Raw genomic sequence first — 19,728 nt, 5'->3', positions numbered from 1 at the left:
ATATCCCTCTACTTAAAAAGTTTTATTAAAGTATCTAAAAAGTACGTATGGTATTTAACAATAAAAACCATCAGAACTAATTCTACTTTTTCTATTTTCCAGAACAATGTATTCTCCAAATTTATGACTTAATAGTTTTCTATTAGTTTATCTGTTAATAGTTATCTGCTAAAAATCTTTACTATCTGTATTAATTATGCTAATAAAATGCAAAGATCAGATCTAGTGTTTTGTTTTTTCCTGAGAATAGCCATTTAAATTCAATCTGCAGTAATGAAAGTTCATTGACAAAGTCCATTTAAATTCAATGGCTAAGACTTTCAAGAGATATAAAGGATAGAAGTTCAGGGAGCAAAGTCCAAAGAACATTAGCTCTACACAAATCTAAATTTAATAGCTGGTCTCTTTAGTGAAACAAGTCGTCCACTGACATCCAGTCCACCTCTGTTGCTTTATTCCCTCCTTTGCCATTAAGTCCTATAGTCAACTCAGCAAAATAAAGATAATGACTCCCTATCCCTTCATCTGCTTTTTCCTCTAAGTCACTAAAAATGTAAGAGCTTCTTCATTAGACAGGCTTTATGTAACATAATTAAGACCGTGCCTTGGATAATCACCTTTCCAAGTTTGTAGCTATGTTGAAAGATTAAGTCTTTTCAACATTTTGGTAGTAATGATCAGTGGATATTTATGTTTTATTTGTATTATTTATATTACATCATGTGTTATAAATAATAATGTTGCCCTTGGTAAGGCAGCTTCAATGCCATCTAAGTGATGAGTAACTCTTCTAGAAACACATTCTCTGCTGAAAACTAAGATCAAATGGAATGTAGTCTCTACTGCACAAGTTTTTAAGCATGCCTGTACATATCACATGTAACCATAGAATGGAACAGAAATATCTTTAAAGTAAGTTGTAATGGATCCAACTGCATCATTAACCATAGAAAACATAAGGTAAATGAATTGGAATGCCATAAATCACCAAGTCATCATTAAGATTTTGACACAAGACAGTTTAAAGGTTACATATTAAAGTAAATTAACTCCAAAATGAAAATAAAATATCTGACCCCAAATTGAGCAGTATTAAAAGGAAAACATAGTTCCCTCTATTAAATACCATTCCTTCCCCAAACATCAAAAGCAAAACAACAACAAATATCAAAACCTCATGGCCGTCAAATTGGAAGTGACTCACAGTTGACCCTGAAGCAGGTTATAAATCATACTGGGGGAAGACAGTCCATCTTTCTCCCAGAGTAGCTGGTGGATTCAAACCACTAGAGAAATGTGTCTGTTGGGATAGCACCATACCAACCTAAGGACTATGCATCTGAGTTAAGTCCTTATTTACTATTCTAGGTACCAATAATTTAAAATTAGAAACATTTCAAAACATAATTACATTTTTCACTTTATTTTCTTTTTGTATGCAACTTCCTTTGATGCTTTCTTCATAGGTTCTTGTACAGGCAACAAGTCTGCTATTGGCTTCTTCAAAGGGAATTTTTGCAAAAAAATTTGAAATATTATTCTTTATACCAATTTCAGTAATGATGTTTTCAAAGACCATATTTGCTTGAGGATCAAGACTAGTTTGAAAAAGAAACATAATATACTGTTCTTCCAGATCTAAAAGGAAATAAATATAATTTCAGTATGTAAGAACAATGTAGATACTAGAATAAGAGTAGTATCTAGTTATTCCCCAAATTGTGTAAGAAATTCTAGTATAAACATCTAAAACTACGTTTGGCATATAGCAAGTACACAAAACATATTAGAATAAATATGAATGACAGTATGGAACCAAAATACACCAACCTAGTAGCAGCTTAAGAAAAATGTATTCATAGATATAACAGGCTTACTTTAACTAAAAGGATCTAAATCTATCCATATTTTAAAACGGCATCAGTTGATAATTTTCTAAAATGAGAAAGAAAACTGTCTAGCAAACTGATATTATCTCTAGAGAATAACAAAACCTAGTATTTCATAAATGTGCCAACTCTTACAACCTTAATAGTAGCTAACATGTACTCATCAGTAAGCTGAAGCAGCTATCACAAACCTGAATTATCTTACAACCTGTAAAATAAATATTTTACAGCAGTAACTATGGGTCTAAGTACTTGAAAAAATCACATGAGTTCATGTGTCCAACTACTGACCTCAGAACTACATACTCTGTTCTAGAGAAATGGCTATTCATATGGGACAGATTAACTAATAAACACTTCAAGGATGAAGCTGTGGATGCCCTTGGGATCCTTGCCAGCATCATAGGCACAGGGCACATATGCATCTACAGTGAAAATGTGTAGGCCCTTTGGTAGTGCCATCTTTGGACAGTTTCCATGGCTGCAGGTTTACACATCTTTGACTCCTAGACAAGAGCCCTGGGTTTTCCTCATGAAGTTTCCTCATTGTTGGTGTTTCTCCAAGTGGTGACATACTCATTTACTTTCTTCATTCATTGCCACTATGAATAAACTATCTTACTATCTCATCTGTGTATGTGGATATTATGAATTTTTTGGAAACAACCCTGCTAGATTAAGTGGCCACCTAAATAAGTAACTCCTTAATGCTACAACAATCAGTTATTTATTCAGAAGGGAAAGAATTTAAATCAGGGAATTACAAGAATTTATTGAGGATGCAAACTCAAGAGTATCAAAGTAAAACCTTTTTCTTTGGGTCAAGTTTTACAGATTCAACTGATTTGCACTTAGCACTTTAATAAAAACATAATTACATACTGTTATAGTCAAGAGAGTACCAGATTATGAGTTTATTTTAACTCTACTTTTGAAAACATTTTAAATAGGCAAACCTGGATTTTTTACCATTTTGTCTTAGGATTATCTGTAAAAATTTTCCTTATTTGTCAAATGTGGGAAGAGAATATTTTTCTTACAAATTGTCAGAACTTGTAGATAATGTAAGTGCATTGATATTTTATTTAATAAATTGTATGTATTGCACTTAATGTATTATTTAAATTATGAAAAGAAATTTCTATTTATTGTATATAACTTACTTGTTAATTTATTTATTCCTTTACATTCACTCCAAACTTTATCCTCTTTATTCATTTGCAGTTGCATGCTCCACTTTTGATAAACTGCTGGTATCGTTTGTAGAAACACTACTGGTAATTTTCGGACATTACAGAATTCACATTTAGTTAAATCAGAGGTATTTAAAGTAAATGTTACAGGATCACCTTCCGGTTCTAGAGGAAAATAAATACAAATGAAAAAGGAATAAATTATTAGGAGGGTAAAGTCATGGGTGGAGTATGCTATGAGAAAATATTAAAGTTAAATATCTATTTATGAAATTAGATACTGTAAATAACTCTACTTAAAAAATAAGGAAAAAAATCTTCAAAAAGAAGCGTAGACATTTGTTCCCCCTCATGAAAAAGGGCTTCTGATGAAATGTTAGATTTTGTGATCTTACAGAATTAGTTCTTTGAGTTATGTTAAAATACATGTATGCAATTAAGAAAATATATTTAATGACTAATACTCTAAATGGTTATCATCTATCTTTAATTCATATATAGTGCTTTTAGTACAATAAAATTTAAGTTAATACAAAGAATAACATAGCTTACCTTCTAGCTGTATCTTGATAAAATCTAAACAAAACTAAAAAAAGTAAATAAATAAAATACATTAGTACTGGTCACAGTATCATAAAAGCTTTGTTACAGCCTAATCTAGATGTTATTTATTATTTAGACTTTTACCTAAAAAAAGCAAAAAAACTCTGATGGTTTCATGGTAAGAGTTGCTCTGCCAACCCAAAGGACATAGGTCGAACCCATCAGCTATTCAGTGGGAGAAAGACGGGCAAGCAATTGTTGTGTGATTTACTACAACCTCTAAAAGCCCACGGAATAGTCAGCTAGGAGTCAATTCTGACTTGACAGCACATAACAACAGCAGCTATCTATTGAAAAAGTAGGCTTAATCTGTTTTTGGTAAGTACTCATACCATTTATTACTGATTCATCTAGATAATGATTAAATTTTCTATATTTTAAAAATCTGAATATAAGATAGAACATAAAAAAAAATAAAAAAGACTGAACATTACAAGAAACAAGGCACTCCTTAACCAAATCCAATACTCATTTGTTATCACAACACTCAATTTTAGCTGTCTTTACACATACATACATACATGCACAGACTTCTAGCATAAATATACCAAGAATGAGGCCATTCAACCACACAACAAAAGCAAGATTATCGCATCTAAGGAAAAACAAATGAATGCTATTCCACAGCTTATACATAATTATGTGAATATTTTCCTTATAACGATCTATGATCTTGTCAAGTTTAATGTTATATTTTTATTTCTTTAGTCTACTCCAATCTAGAGCAGAAATCTTTCCTTGTTCTTCATGGCATGGCCTCTGAAGAATAGGTTTTAACAAAATGAACATTAATTGGTTACATTGTGGAAGTGAAGAATGGACACATTCAACATATAAAGTAGCAAAAGTTATTTATAGTTATTAAGAAGTTATATTATCATGACTAAAACAAAAATGATAAAATGTTGACATAAAACTAATCTGTAAGTATCTGAATAGAACTATTGTTATACCATATGAAACAAAGTTTGTCAAGATAAGCCATCTAAAAATATGTGTAATTAAACAGATGTATTAATATTACGAGTAGACATAGAGCCATTGCACCTACATCATTAAGGGATTCTAAATGTTAACATTATATTCTTTTAACTGAAAAATTACACACTGCTTTATTTCTAAGTGATTTAAATTTTAATATGCTAATTTTATTAAGTAAATCCTGAATTTACTTATTTAACAATAAAAAACTATAAAATAAAAAAAAATTTACAATGTTTTCCGATTGATCATGGTATTAGAGATAAATTCAAGCAGCAAATGCCAAATCATCTTTTAAAATATGCTTTCTAAAGAGATAAGAGATCCTCCATCCTTTGATGAAAAATATTCTTTGGGACAATCCTACATTACAACAATTACACATTTTAAGTAAAACTGTTTTGCATGGTAAAATCCATTGAAAGAAACTAAGACTATTTTATATTAAAACCACTTGGTCTTTTTAAAAAGGTACCAATACATTTTGCGGTATACTCATTACCTTATATTCTTTAAATAAATGAGTTTTCTTCACTGAAGATACAAGGTATTATCTAACCTTAACTTTTATGTGAACAAAACAACTGAAATTTTAATGTAATTTTTTATATATAAATAGTTTTGAGACTAAGTGCACAATATTTAATTAAATGTCTTAAATACCAGTCAAAATCTCATCATGTTGAAGGGGTCTAAACAGAATGCTAACATGAGGAAAAGCCATACAGCCTGTAGAGTACTCTTGAAAATTTTTAAGTATAAAATAAGTTGTACAGGGAATTGCCCATTTTTCTCGTAGGAAGTAGTTGATGGATTTGAAGTGTCTGCCTGTGGGTTGGTCACCAGGCCACCAGTATGAAACTGTGTAAGAAGCTGGACTTTTCATGAAAAAGAAGAAGAAATACTGGCTTCCGATAGAACTTTCTTCTGTTTTTTTACATAGAAAGGAATCTATTTTTTTCCTTTCAGTAATCTTAAATTATGACAATTTATAAGAAAACCAAACCACCCTAGTATTTATCTTAATTTGCATAATACCATTTAAAAAATATTATCTTTTAATGTTCCTGCTATGTATATTATGAGACACTTAACTATGTATAAAGGACAACGCTGTAAGATACAGTTCGAAAGAAAGGTTGGAAACAGATAAGATCAAGGAAAACATAAAAATCAATGTGCGCAACCAAGTAGGAATATTAAACTTCCAAACACTTTTAGTAGAACAATGATGATTAATTACTCTGGTTAAATAAATAATATTAAAATTTCAAACTGAAAAAACATTTGAATTAGTTAATAGCTGGAACAATAATTACATAGTGATAAGAGGTTGGGAAAGGGACTAAAATAAAATAAAGGTCTTTTGGTATTCTATATGTTGAAATAATCCAAAACCAGAATGCTTCTAGAATGACCATTTCTGTCCAATAGTCTATTTCTACGTCGCTAGAAGTCTGAATTAACTCATTGGCAATGTGTGTAATTTTTTGGTTACAAATGTTACTGCTGCACTAAAATATTCTGTAGTTCTCGGGTTTTTGTGTTTTCTTCTCTTACTACATACTTAAAAGGACTGTTTTCTTTCACTGAGCTAGCATAAAAATGAAACAGAAATATAATGTAGGGTTTACTCACCAGGAATAGTAAATATCTACCTTTAATCATGATGTCACTACTTCAACCCAACACATCATGATAAATTTTATCTTCTGATTTTTAACTGTGAGGTGCTCTGATAGTTCACAATTGTCTATATCCTCTCAAAGCAATTTGCAAGTTTGAAAAAATTTAAATATTTAAATTCAATATTCTATTATTTTGAATAGTAGCTATTACATTTTACAAGAAATCTTGAATATTAAAAGTAGTATAACAAAGAGCTGAAGAATATACTTACAATTACAGGTTCTACTAATAGCCGGAAGAGAGTTCCTACTCGTATACTTCGGCAATTTAGTATGACACTTTCATAGGAACTTTGGCAGCTTAAGGACATAGGATCAACTAAAGTTTCTTGAGACATCATTTTACGACGTTTTAGGGGTATATTGATAATAGAATTACCAAACTGAAAAAGAGAAAGTTTATACACAATAAAATAAGGTTGAAAATGAGGTACACATCTACCAAGAATTTATAAGATACAATTTTCTTTCAGTAGTAAAACCGTAAGATAAAGCATATATCTTTTACATACTAGTAAATTTGACTTAACAGTCACTGTTGCAAGAAGGTTTGGGTAGATATCCTCAATGATTTCTAAACTGTCCACAGTAAAATCATAGCACTTTGCACACTCAATATTCCATTTCTGTAAACATTAACCAACATGAAGTACTGTTGTTGTCGTGTGCCACAGTCAGAACTGACCCACTGCTTCCAGTGGGTTTTCAGAGGCAGAAAACGGCAAGGGAGAAAACTGCCCACCCTTCTCCCACAGAGCAGCTGGTGGATTCGAACTATGTGCCTTTAGTATTACAGTAAGCTTCGTGCCCACAGGCCATATAAAGCAATAGAATGTTTTTTAAATTTTCCACAACTTGTTGATTAAAAACAACTGTTTTGTTCTAAATTAATTTTACCTTATTTAATTACTTCCTTTTAAAACTTCATTTATATCCTTTACATATTTTCGTATGGTCTGATTTTATGATTTTTTTTTTAAAATAGAAGAATTAACTTAGTCACACAGAGCTCATTATATGAGTTCACTACATTTGCACTTAACAATTTAAAGGCCATATACTTTTTGGTTAAGAATAAGCATTTTTTTCTTATTATTTTTTGTTTATTTTAATGCCTAAAGACACCTCTCCCCAAGCAGTATACTAATATTACCCTCTAAATTTTAATTCCCACGGTTTTTATGTTATCATTTCTTAAGGTTCTTATATTTAAAAAGCCCAAGATTCCATATTTTATACATAAATCTGATCACCCAGACATAATACACCTATACAATTTTTTTCAAAGTTTTTCTTTAAAAACTATTTTTTACAAAATTAGGAATATACTTATATTTCTATATCTTGATATTCCCAATAAAGAATACAATTTAAAAAATTATAAGCCATATGTTCCAATTTTCTAAAAGTCCTAATTTTTACTTTCAAAGGCTCCATGGTATGAATATATCATTTGTTTAATAAGAAAACCCACACAAACAAACAAATCATATTTTCTCATATGGTCTTCAAACACAAAACAGCAATGGCCTTATATGCCAGTAAGTTATTTTTCACTTCTAGATGAAATCTAAGGCGTGAACTATTTAACCAAATGGTATATATACATTAAAAATCATTTTGGGAATTCTCACTACCAAAAAGAAAGCAATAAAGCGTGCAGAAAGTTCTTTGGGCTATAGGTTCCTGAGTGAGGCTGAGATGTGGTAGTGGAACTGGCAGTAGAAGTGCCAGACAACCAGAGACTGGGCATGAGACAAAGCTAAATGAGATCTGTTGCCCCAAAGGAAGAGCTGAGGACTGGTACAGATAATGGGGCAAACCAAAAGAACTTTTTAATACTTCAGAGCCATAAAGTAGAGAGGGCTCAGAAAGGGAAGGTCAGAGAGAAGCCTGCCCATGAGCATAGCTGAGAAGCAGCTGTCCTGACTGAAGGGCTTTATGAGGAGAAATGTGGCATCAAGATTGGAGGCATGCTGACTATTTATTCCCTACCTAAACTGTTACTTCCCTAATAAACCCCACAACTGCAAATATCGTCTATGAGTTCTATGTGACCATCATAATAAATAAAAGTAGAACAGCAAAAGCCTGTGATAATTGACAGAAGCAGGTGTGGGAAGCAGAGATGGATCAGTTTTTTGCTGTTGATGGGAATTTTTGTAATGCGGAGTCAAGTTAGGCTCGAAACTCTAACTTGTAAGGACGCTACCCTGATTTCACAATTGGTGTGGTAAGTAGAGTTTGTTGCAATGGCTCCAAGATCACTGAAGTGTGGAAGCTTATAGGAGTAAAAAGATACAAGCACAGAAGTCACAGGTTTTTATTACTGATGATAAGAGCTGCAAGAGAGGAAAATGGCTTTTCTGGAGTTGTCACTCTCCAAGGAGTAGCCTCTCCTAGTAACATGCCTTAACTATGTGAGACAAAGCTTTATCATCTTTGCGTCCAAGGAGCACTCTTGCTGTACTTTCTCCAAGATATATTTGCTTGCTCTTTTGGCAGTCCACAAGATAGTTCTCTTTGCCAACACCACAGCTAAAACTCAATAATTCTTCTGTCATCCAGTTCTCAGATGCATTTCAAGTGATAAGAAAGACCATGGCCAGAATAAGATGCAGAAGATAAAACAAAGAGAAAACATGCCAGAGTAAATTAAAGGGCAGTATAAGAAGACAAATTATTTTAATTGAATATGTAGAGAACTGGAATTAGAAAATAAAAAGAGAAGAACTCATTTCAGCATTTCTTAAGCTGAGAGAACTGAGGGAAAAAAAAATTCATCCTTGACTTATGATATTGAAAGAGGGTATGTGAAACATGTTGAGTTAGTATAGACTGCAGCAATGTGATAGCTTGCTCTAGATTGGGCTTTACACAGCTTTACACACATACACCCACTCACCCACCCTACCTCTCACATACACGTTCCAACTAGAAGATTCTTCATAAAAAGGAATGTGCTTATCTCCTCAGAGTACTACTTTGACAGGGACGGTCAAATAAGAAATCTAACTAAAATGAGGAGATAAAGAAAAAAGTGGTTGGCTTATATGCTATCATGAATGTGTTGTTATTGTTAGGTGCCACTGAGCCAAATATGACTCACAGTGACCCTATGAACAATAGATGCCGTTCTCTAATGGCTGGTTTTTCCTGACAACATGTCCAAAGTATGTGAGATGAAACTTCACCATCCTGGCCTCTAAGAAGCACTCTGGGTCTCACTTTCTTCAAGGCATTTTGTTCTCTTGGTAGTACTCCTTCAACATCACAACTCAAAAGCAACAATTCATCTTCTGTCCAACTTTATTCACTGTCCAGCTCTCAGAAACAGCTTACCAAGGGAACTGGATAGCCTGCTAACACCATTGTAAGGGTTAATGTTGTTAAGTACCATCAAGGTGAAACCAACCCACAGATGATTCTCCAGTGAGTTTTCAGAGTCAGTAAATTGCACAGAAATATTTCTCTCCCTTTGAGCAGTTGGTTTCAACAAACAGATGCAGTCATGGATGTGTTCACCAAGTTGTGCCAAGAAATCTGAAGGACAACCACCTGGCCAACTGACTGGAAGAAATCTATATTTGTTCCTGTCAAAGAAGGATGACCCAACAGAGTACAGAAATTATCAAGCAATATCATTATTATCACATGCAAGCAAGATTTTGCTGATGACTGTCCAAAAACGACTAGAACAGCACATCAACAGAGAACTGCCTGAAGTGCAGGCTGGATTTTGAAGCCATGGTACTAGGGATATTATAGTTAATGTTAGATGGAATGTGGCTGAAAGCAGGGAGTACCAGAGGAATGTTTAGTTGTGTTTCACTGACAATGCAAAGACATTTGACTGTGTGGATCACAACAAGCTGTGACTAACTCTGAGAAGAATGGGAATCCCAGAACATTTGATTGTGCTTATGTGAAACCTATCCTTGGACCAGAAGGCAGACATTAGAACAGAAGCAAGGAAACACTGCATGGTTGAAAATCAGGAAAGATGGAGATACATTATATCTCCATACCTTTTAAATCTATATGCAGAAGAGATTATCCAGGACAGGAGGCTGGGCTTTATGAGGAGAAATGTGGCAACAAGATTGGAGGCAGATTTATCAACAACCTTGCTTGCTATAACTGAAGAGGACCTGAACTGAACGCTGCAGAAGGTCAAGGACTGTAGCCTTCAATATGGCTTGAAGCTCAGCATCAAGAAAACAAAGAGTCTCACCCCTGGGCCAATTGGCAGCATCACGATAGATGAAAATCTGTTGTCAGAGACCTCTCCAAAGTACTGATGAGCAACAATGTCAGTCTGGAGACTAAGGTGTATCTGATACAGGTCATGGTCTTTGCAATCACTTGCTATGTATCAGAAAGCTGGACAATGACTAGGGATGACGAGGGAGAACTGAAGCCTTTGAGCTATGGTGCTGGAGAAGAGAGCTGGATATACCATGAACTGCTAGGATAACAAACAGGTTTATCCTAGAGAGGGTGCGACCAGGCTGCTGCTTGGAGGCAAGGATTCTGAAGCTTCGTTTGACATACTTTGGACATGTTGCAAAGAGGGACCCGTCCTTGGAGAGGGAGGTCATGCTTCAGAAGGTAAAGGGACAGCGCAGGAGAGGAAGGCCCTTGTGACCGGGGTAAAGGCAAGTGGGTGTACCAGAGACAAAGACTGACACAGAACAGAGCGGGGTTTAGGGCTGTTGTACACAGGGTCACTACGAATCACAGGCGACTCAATGGCATATATGACGACAACAACTACCACCACCACGTGTCATTGGGTTGGCAGTGCAAGTACTTACCACAAAGCCGCCAGCGCACTCTAAAGTGCAGACCACTAGTGAGGGAGTTGGAAATTTTGCAATTTCATGAGGGTCAGAGACAGAAAATAGGAATATCACTGCTATCAATAAAGCAGCAGCAGAGAGAGCAGCTTACCCTTGTAACCAGAGGTTCCTGTGTGAGACAGAGCAAGATGGAGTCCGAGATGGGGCAGCGGTTTTGGCAGCAGCAGGAGTTGACAGTGGACCACAGCCCACATGAGTAAGAGCTGAATTGGAACTACTGCCCAGGCACCCAGAATTGAATACCTTGATCTAAGCCACTGAGGGCTGAGGTTGGGGGAAATACTGGTAGAATTAAAAAATGTTTTTGACCTAACTTAATCTATTACTTCCCTAATAAATCTCATAATGACATAGAAAAAAAAGTAATTTTCATAGACACTGATTCACTGTTTTCTCAAAAGGGCCCAACTTTACTTGCCTCTGTGCTTAGATTCTTGCCAGTTGTATTCTTGTATTAATTTTGTAGGTATGATGATATAACTGTTAATCTAAACAAACTTTCAAATATATGTTTACTTCATTCTTTCACTTGTACTTCTTATTCATTCTTAATTCTTGTTTCTCATCTGGATTTCTTCCTCTGCTTCTCTATTTCTAGTTTTTGTTCATTTCTCCCCTAACTTTTCTCGATCCATTATCAATATTTGAATTTTACAAGCTTTCAGCATTATTAATACTTCTATCTATAGCTATAGTTGTCTATGAGGCAATTTGTTAGCTTTTCTCAGAGAACATTTTTAAATTTTTACACAGTAAACTACAAAGCATGGTAAAATATGCCCCAAGTTTCTAGAATTGTTCAAATTATTTCTCCCTATCCACCAGATAATACAAAATTATCTCTATGATTACTTATAAGGCTGGCACATTCTTATCTTAATCAAGTGCTTACATGTCAGGCATTTTGATACTTCTTTTTCACATATGGTCTCACACTCTTCCACTTAATAAATGAATTCATCATTTACACCTATTGACAAAATTATTGGGTTTTTTTTACACTCCAAAGGGGAGATTTAATTTTTAATAAAGTAAGTAAGTATGAAAATTTACCTGGTCTTTCATTCTAGCTTTTCTTGGTAATGTAACTGTGTTTAACTCTGCATCTGCCAGAATGCTTCTTAGTTCGTGCTCTCCTCTGAAGGAATTTTCATTCAGCGCTGCTTCTACTTTCCCAGTTGATGGTGCTGGGGAAGAGCATGCTGAATCAGCAGGTTGAGGAGACACACTCCCTCTTCTATTAGTTCTGTCACTGTCATCATCATCATCACTGGACAAAATGACTATAAAGAAAATATTAAACATCTCAGGAGATAATCCTATTTTGTCAAGTTTAAATGTTAAGTAAATAAATATATGTCAAATTTGCTGTGGATATCACACAGATCTAGTTATAAATAAAAAATCAAATGACTATACAATACAGGCTAACCAAAATAAAATAATTTGAAAAACTAAAAAATCATAAGATATGGCTTTTTTTTTCCAAATCTGAAACTGATTCTAAATTATTCTAACACAATATAGAAGCTATTAGAATTAAGAATGTTTTTATGAAGGTAGAGTTTGGAATTCTAAAATCAAAGGTGGGAAAATAACCTATACAGATCATTCAGAAAATAATGTTTCTTTTAAATGTCTATGAAACTCTATGTGACTGGGTGATTCTTATTCCATGGGAAATCACCAAGGTAAACACTAGCCTTCATGCGAATACAGACATGCTTGATAGGCAATAAACATCATTTAGTAAATGGACACAGGTGAGATAACAACATAATGAAGGCACTTTGCTCTCACATCCTGTATTCATAATTTATTATTGTCAACACTTGTTAGCAGCAGCTGCTGAGCTGACTGTGACTGAAAAACCTCCTCAGGTAAGCAAGAGCAGCACTATAGGGAGCCATAGGATTTTCAATGGATGATTTAGCTAAAGCCTCTAAGCATTCTGTCAAGTATATTAACCATCTGTACCACCAAAGAACTCTAAACACTTGCATAATCAACTCTAAATATTAATCTGCCTGGTGATATATTCAACTTAAAAGAAATTGTAATTATGCTCAGCATCACCATAATTGAAAACTGAAAGGGACGATGAATTAATATTTTTATTTAAAGTAAACTGGGGGTGAGTAGGGAGGAAAATATGTAACAACGAATGCAAGAAAATCCAACTTTTCTGTAAACTTTAAAGTCAAAATTAAAAGTGTTAAAAAAAAAAAAGAAAACTGAAAATAGAACATGCAAAGATGATATAGTATAGTGACAAAGCAGTCAATATCTAGGATCTTGCTACAGTTTTTGCATTTAAATATTCTAAACTCAGCACTCAAAGAAATCACATGACTTTCTTCCAACTTCCTTATGAATTGATTAAGTTATCTGAGATGCCAACTCCATTCATCTAAAACATTACTCTTTACTTCTCTCAATACCTGCCAACTGTCATTTTATTTTCACAAATCATCATCCAATATTGAATATCGTATTAACTTTGTTAAGTTTCCTACATAAAACTGAAGGGACAGAAGACCCAGTGACTGCCTGATATACTTTCTTATATTCGAATCAGGAAGATCTGGTGGTTAGTGGTAGGCAGCTGCACTACCAAACCAGAGGTACATGGCTCAGAATCACCAGCTGCTCCAAGAGAAAAAGCTAGGTAACCTCCTCTTGTGTAATTTACTGCCAATATAAATCTATCAGCGTGTGGTTGACAGATCTGAACCACCTATCTGGAAAATCATTGTATATAGCATTATCATATCACATTATATTATCATATTGATTATTCTCCCCCTTTACAAAGACCTATATTACAATTTTTCATTCCTTGATTATTTCCAATGCTTAACTATTAAAAACAAGACTATATACTGTACATTTGTATGTTTCTCCAAAGACAGGAATAAGATTAAGGGAGAAATAAAAGTAATAAGGACAAGAGATTTTCTGTTAAGTGTGAAATATTTTATATGCTAGGTATTTAGGTTTTAACTTATTTCCCTCAAAAATATCTTAAGGCAGGAAATGTACCCTCTACAGAAGATAAAAGTTAAATTAACTTGTTCAAAGCCAAAAGAGGGATTTGACTTAAAATGCGAGCCAAAGTCTATGCTTTTTACTATTTTTAAAGATTAATAGAAAAGAACAAAGGTAGATATTTACTTTCCGAAGACATGAACAGGCATGAATATATCTAGAAAATGTTATATAATTATCATAAGATATTAATGATCAGCACTATGCTTTTAAAATATTTTCATGTTCTTACTTACAGTATGTAGGAAAATATACCCAATTGATATTGGGAACACTACAGGAATGATGTACTCACTTGGATCATTTAGGTCTGATAGGCTTGTCTTCCTTTCCTTCAGGTTCGTAATTTTGGTTATTTTTGCCCCAGATAAAAGGGCCTTTCCATTAGTCTGTAAATAATTCTGTCTACTTTCACCACAAGTCAAGAGAATATCTCTTGGGACATTTCCCACATTGTTGCCATAAAACCTGTTGATTGCTAATCCTGTGTTTTGTGATTTTTGTCCTCCAGAATTCTGATGAATTGACGTCCTTAATAATGGTCCAGCAGATTCATTCAAAGTTACCGCTTGTCTGCAGTTTCTTTGTAAATCCTTAGAAAAGGTGATACCACAACTTTGGCATTTGGTCTGATTTTCTTTTTCTTTTCCACATTTTGGACAATATTCACGCTGTTCAGAAACCTTAATTTCCAAAATAAAAAAAAAAAAAGACTGTTAACACCATCACAGTACTCCAAATGAGACAGAGTTTTGATGAACAGTGTACTCCTAAAATACATAAGCATTATTTTAACTCTGCTTTTAAGGAATCTTAGTGGCACAAAGATTAACCATGAATCTTCTAACACAAAGATTAGCTGTATTAACCCACTCAATGGCTTTATGGAGAAAAATGTGATAATTGTCCTATGAAGCAGTACTAACCTGTCACATGACACTGCTGTATGTAAAAAAAAAATGGACTCAATCAAACTTAACATTAAAATAATTTAACCTAGAAGTTCTTCTAAGCTTTTTTTTTTTAAGTTTTATATTACAGCAAAGAAACACGTTGGTGGCAATGAAATATGACAGTCAAAAGAGATGAGTAAGTATCAAAAGCTATGGTATTAGGAAAGTGATGAATATATAAAGAGTTATTTAACAATCTTATTTCAAAATAGCATCCTTTTATTGGTCACTTATTACAGTTGTGTGACTATTTAAACTTATGATAAAAAAAAGCCTCAATGTCAAGTTAAAAATATGTAAGAGTGTGTGTGTGTGTGTGTGTATATATATATAGTTGTTATGTGCTGTTGAGTTGCTGGTGACTCATAATGACCCTATATATAACAGTCCTGAAACCTGCTCTATTCTCTGCGAATATTACTGTCTCTAACACACCTACCCTCATTACCCCATTCACTGAATCAATCCATCTCATCAAGGGTCTTCCTCTCTTGCTCTGCCCCTCCACCATCGCAAACATGACATCCCTCACCAAGAACTGGTCCTGCCTTGCAACATGCCCAAAGTATATAGTTGCTCAAATTTTTAGATCTATAGTGATAGAAATCATTAAAACCACAAACCTGTAACTGACAGTTACATATGATTACAAGGGTAATATAAATTTCAAAATTCAGGGAAGTGATCACTTATATGACTAAACTGGGTCTAAGCTCCACATTTTGTGTATAATAAAAATAAACAGGATATATTTAAATAAAAAAATTCTATGGCAAAGGAATACTTCTCAATATTTCCCTATATAAAATTAATACTAAAGTATAAAAAAATTCATCTCTTAAAAAATAAAACATATCCCTTACTATTAAAATTACGATTATCTGAGCTATCAGGATATGCTTCCCATCAACTAAGAAACATGTGTCTTTTTAAGATTCAGAAATACAGATAAATAATTGTTTTAATGATTATAAACTTAAAAACCTTAGCAATCTAAAAAACTAATATATTTTTCAGCATGACTATTTTTAGTAATATAAATTTACCTAACAATTTTATGGTGAATCTCTCTTCAGAGTCAACTGATTAAAGCTTTACTTCTACTTCTGGTTAAGTAGGAGACTTTCAATACATGTACCACACACAAATTTAAAAATCACATCATTACAGTCATTGGTGAGAGACATGCTTGGGAGGGTGGAGTGATGACAGCATGGGGGAAGAAGACCCTTAATGAGATGGATTGACTCAGTTACTGGGGTTATGTGTGTCAGAGACAATAAGGTTGGCTCAGGAGAGAGCAGGGTTCAGGGCCCTTGTACACAGGGTTGCTATGAGCTGCAAGCAACATGATGGAACATAACAATAAAAATCACATAAGCCAACCAGACTTATTATTTATGTCTTTGGTGACAAGCTATGCAGATATTTTTTATTAAATATACTGAGACTATTTAATCTCATTTAAAATGAGGCTTGGTTTCTTATATGCAGAAATTAATCTGGGATTTCAGGTTACATTATTTTAAAAATTAAAATACAATGAAAAGGAAAGATCAAGCAGAAGATGGCAGTTAGCCATATTCTTTTTCTCCACTAAGAAGAAAATAAGAATAACTGACAAAGATAGGAAGAGGAAGACTAATTTTAAGCATTTAAAAGGTTGATAGCAACCACTGTGGAAGGCGGTAAGGCGCTTTCTCAAAAAGTTGCAAATAGAGATACCATTTGACCCAGCAATTCCACTACTGGGAATATACCCCAAAGAGACCATAACTGACACCCAAGCAGATATATGCAAGTCCATGTTTATCACAGCTTTGTTCACAATAGCAAGGAGTTGGAAACAACCTAAGTGCCCATCAACAAACGAATGGACAGAGAAGCTGTGGTATATTCACACAATGGAATACTGTGCTACATTGAAAAACATGGAACTCATGCAACATTATTCAAAATGGGTGACTCTGGAGGACATTATGCTGAGTCAAGTATCTCTGTCACAAAAGGACAAATACGCATGGTGCCACTGTTGTAAAACCAGGACTGACCTTGGGGTTGGGGAGGGACTGAGAAAGATGGGTTCAATAATGTATACTGCATTGAAACAGATGAGGGAGAAAACTGTTTAAAAGGGATATGTGATTAGGTATTTTTGTCATGACAGGAGTCTAGAGCAAAGGCTAAATGGTGGAGTAGGCCTACAGGAGGGTTTGTAAAACAAAGAAAGACTTTTACTTTTCCAAGAGGGTAGTGTTTACTTTTCCAGGAGGGAGGGCTGGGAGGGGAAAAAAGTACAACAATGCATGAATGGAAATCCAAAGTCTCTGTAAATTTTTACTGAAATGAATAAAAATTTAAATAAAATTTTAAAAAAAAGGTTGATAAGTTTCCATTTGGAACTCAAAGCTTTTAGCCAATATATTCAGTGGAGAAAAGTAGGCATGTCTTAAAGCTTTCCATTTCCTCCTTTATCGTGGTCACTGATTGGGATTATAACAGTTTATCCTGGGACAAGGTTAAAGTGCCAAGAGACATTGAGTGTGGGGAACAGGGAGGAAATGGGGTTGTGTGGTTTTAAAGGTTTGTCCTTCTAAAGGACTCTCCTCAACAAAGATTCACTGTTTTTTTGTGCTGAAGTATTTATTAAGGAAACAGGATTAGGCTGTAATACAGGCCGACCCCTCCTAGAGGACCATGGGACTTCAGTGTTAGCACTGTTTCCAGGATGACTGCTACACAGCAACTGACAGTCTCTGAGGCTCACCAGTCTCTGCAAAACTGGCCTGTATACTGACAGTCAAGGGAGTCATTCCAGCAAACCACCAAACCCGAGGGACACAGAGATGTGAGGGAACTGAACGGAGGAGGGTGTCAGAAATCAGAGTTATAGAACAAATCATGCATTTGGCACAGTGTTGACTAGGATCTGTTATCTGGTCTACTACTTAATTCATGATACATAATTCAGAACTAATTATGAATACAAGGGGTTAGGTCTAAAACACAAGAGAGAATGGGGGAAAAAGACACAGTTTCTCACTGATAGAAAAGAGTTAAATAAATGCAAAGTGGAGAAAAATGAAAATAAACATGACGTTAGTCTGGAATTAACGGTTGTTAGTCATCTATAAGAATTAATGGATATTTCAGTATGCATTAAACACATTATTTTGGCACATATCAATCAAAACCATTTCATCAAGCAACTACAACTCACAGTACTCTTAAGCACAAACCAGAAATACTCTTTAGGGTTTCCAAAAGCTGTGTATCTTTAGGGACACAGACTGTTAAATTGTTCTTCCAGGGCACCTATTAGATTTAAACTACTGAACTTTCATCCAGCAACTTAATTTTTTAAATCTACTGTGCTGCAAGGACTTATTAATATGTGTGTTCTTGTTATGTGCCACTGAGTTGGAGCTGACTCATAAATGATCCGCCAGCAGATTTTCAAAGGCAGCAATTCATGGAAGGTCATTTTCCATCTTTATCCTGAAGAGAATCCTGTGGACTTGAACTTGAGCCTGTGGACTGAACCCTTGTGATAGAAGCCCAGCATCTTACTACTAGGCATACATATATTTCCTAGCTTGGACCACTGAGACAACCAAAACCAATGAACACTAAGTAGTAATGAGCCTAACTAGTATCTAAATATTTTCTCTCTACTTATGTGAACAGATCCTTAGAGAAATGATTCTTGGGATATAACAAGAAATGCAAATAAGTGCACAAGAATATCTTTTTCCCAAAATTAAGAAGTGCTGAAAGACAAGGAAATACCAAAAAGAAACAGTAGCTACTTTAAAGGGACTCCAACACAGTCTAGGACAACATGAACAGCAAAAGGGACTAGGGCACTTTTAATACAAGAAAAAAGATATAACTATTCCATGCTAACGCATACATTAATAGAGAGAACAAAAAAAAGTTCTACTTCACAGCAGAAATCTTATTAGTCAGAAAGTATAGCAGTATTTATTTAAAAAAGGATCATATTATTAGCTGCCATCAGGCTGACCCCACAATTATGATTATAAGACAAAGAAAATTTCTTACCTATACCTAATAGGACACAATGAATTATATAGTATCATTCTTGAAACATAAAATCTAACTTGAGAAAAATCTATAAAGTATGTGGTCTGACAAAAATGAGAAGCCTAGAAAATTATTCCACATTGAAAGGCTAAAACATTTATACAAGTAAAAGCAATATGTGATCCTGAATTGGATCTTACACCCATGAATAACATATTATAGATGAAATGAGAATGGAATTTGTGATTACTCCCACTCTGCTATAATTTGAGATTTGTACTCTAGTTATAGAACAATGTCTTTTTTCTTTTTATAAAGAATTTTCTTTTTAAAGTATTAAATATACTGAAATGACAAAGGGGCATTGAGAAATACTGTCCGTACGAGTAAACCTAAAACAAATTATTTTGCGTGACATAAGTCAGTCAAAAAAAGGATAATTATGAAACAAAACCACTAATATA

General features: G+C 34.1%; 1 protein-coding gene across 1 annotated transcript in view; it reads right to left on the bottom strand.

Moving 5' to 3' along the window:
- The window catches only part of SENP6 (SUMO1/sentrin specific peptidase 6), a 122,481-nt gene that overhangs the window by 23,074 nt on the left and 79,679 nt on the right, over positions 1-19,728 (bottom strand). Inside the window, exons 11-16 of the mRNA XM_006896969.1 lie at positions 14,560-14,857; positions 12,270-12,499; positions 6,567-6,737; positions 3,635-3,668; positions 3,053-3,247; positions 1,412-1,638 (exon numbers count right to left, since the gene is read on the bottom strand). Coding sequence (XP_006897031.1) covers positions 1,412-1,638; positions 3,053-3,247; positions 3,635-3,668; positions 6,567-6,737; positions 12,270-12,499; positions 14,560-14,857 — 1,155 coding nt within the window. The remainder of the gene's footprint in view (positions 1-1,411; positions 1,639-3,052; positions 3,248-3,634; positions 3,669-6,566; positions 6,738-12,269; positions 12,500-14,559; positions 14,858-19,728) is intronic.

Source organism: Elephantulus edwardii, unplaced genomic scaffold (genome assembly GCF_000299155.1).
Source record: "Elephantulus edwardii isolate Elephantulus edwardi_28Jun2011 unplaced genomic scaffold, EleEdw1.0 scaffold00194, whole genome shotgun sequence".
NCBI lineage: Eukaryota > Metazoa > Chordata > Mammalia > Macroscelidea > Macroscelididae > Elephantulus > Elephantulus edwardii.
This window is presented reverse-complemented; position numbering and strand designations above follow the sequence as displayed.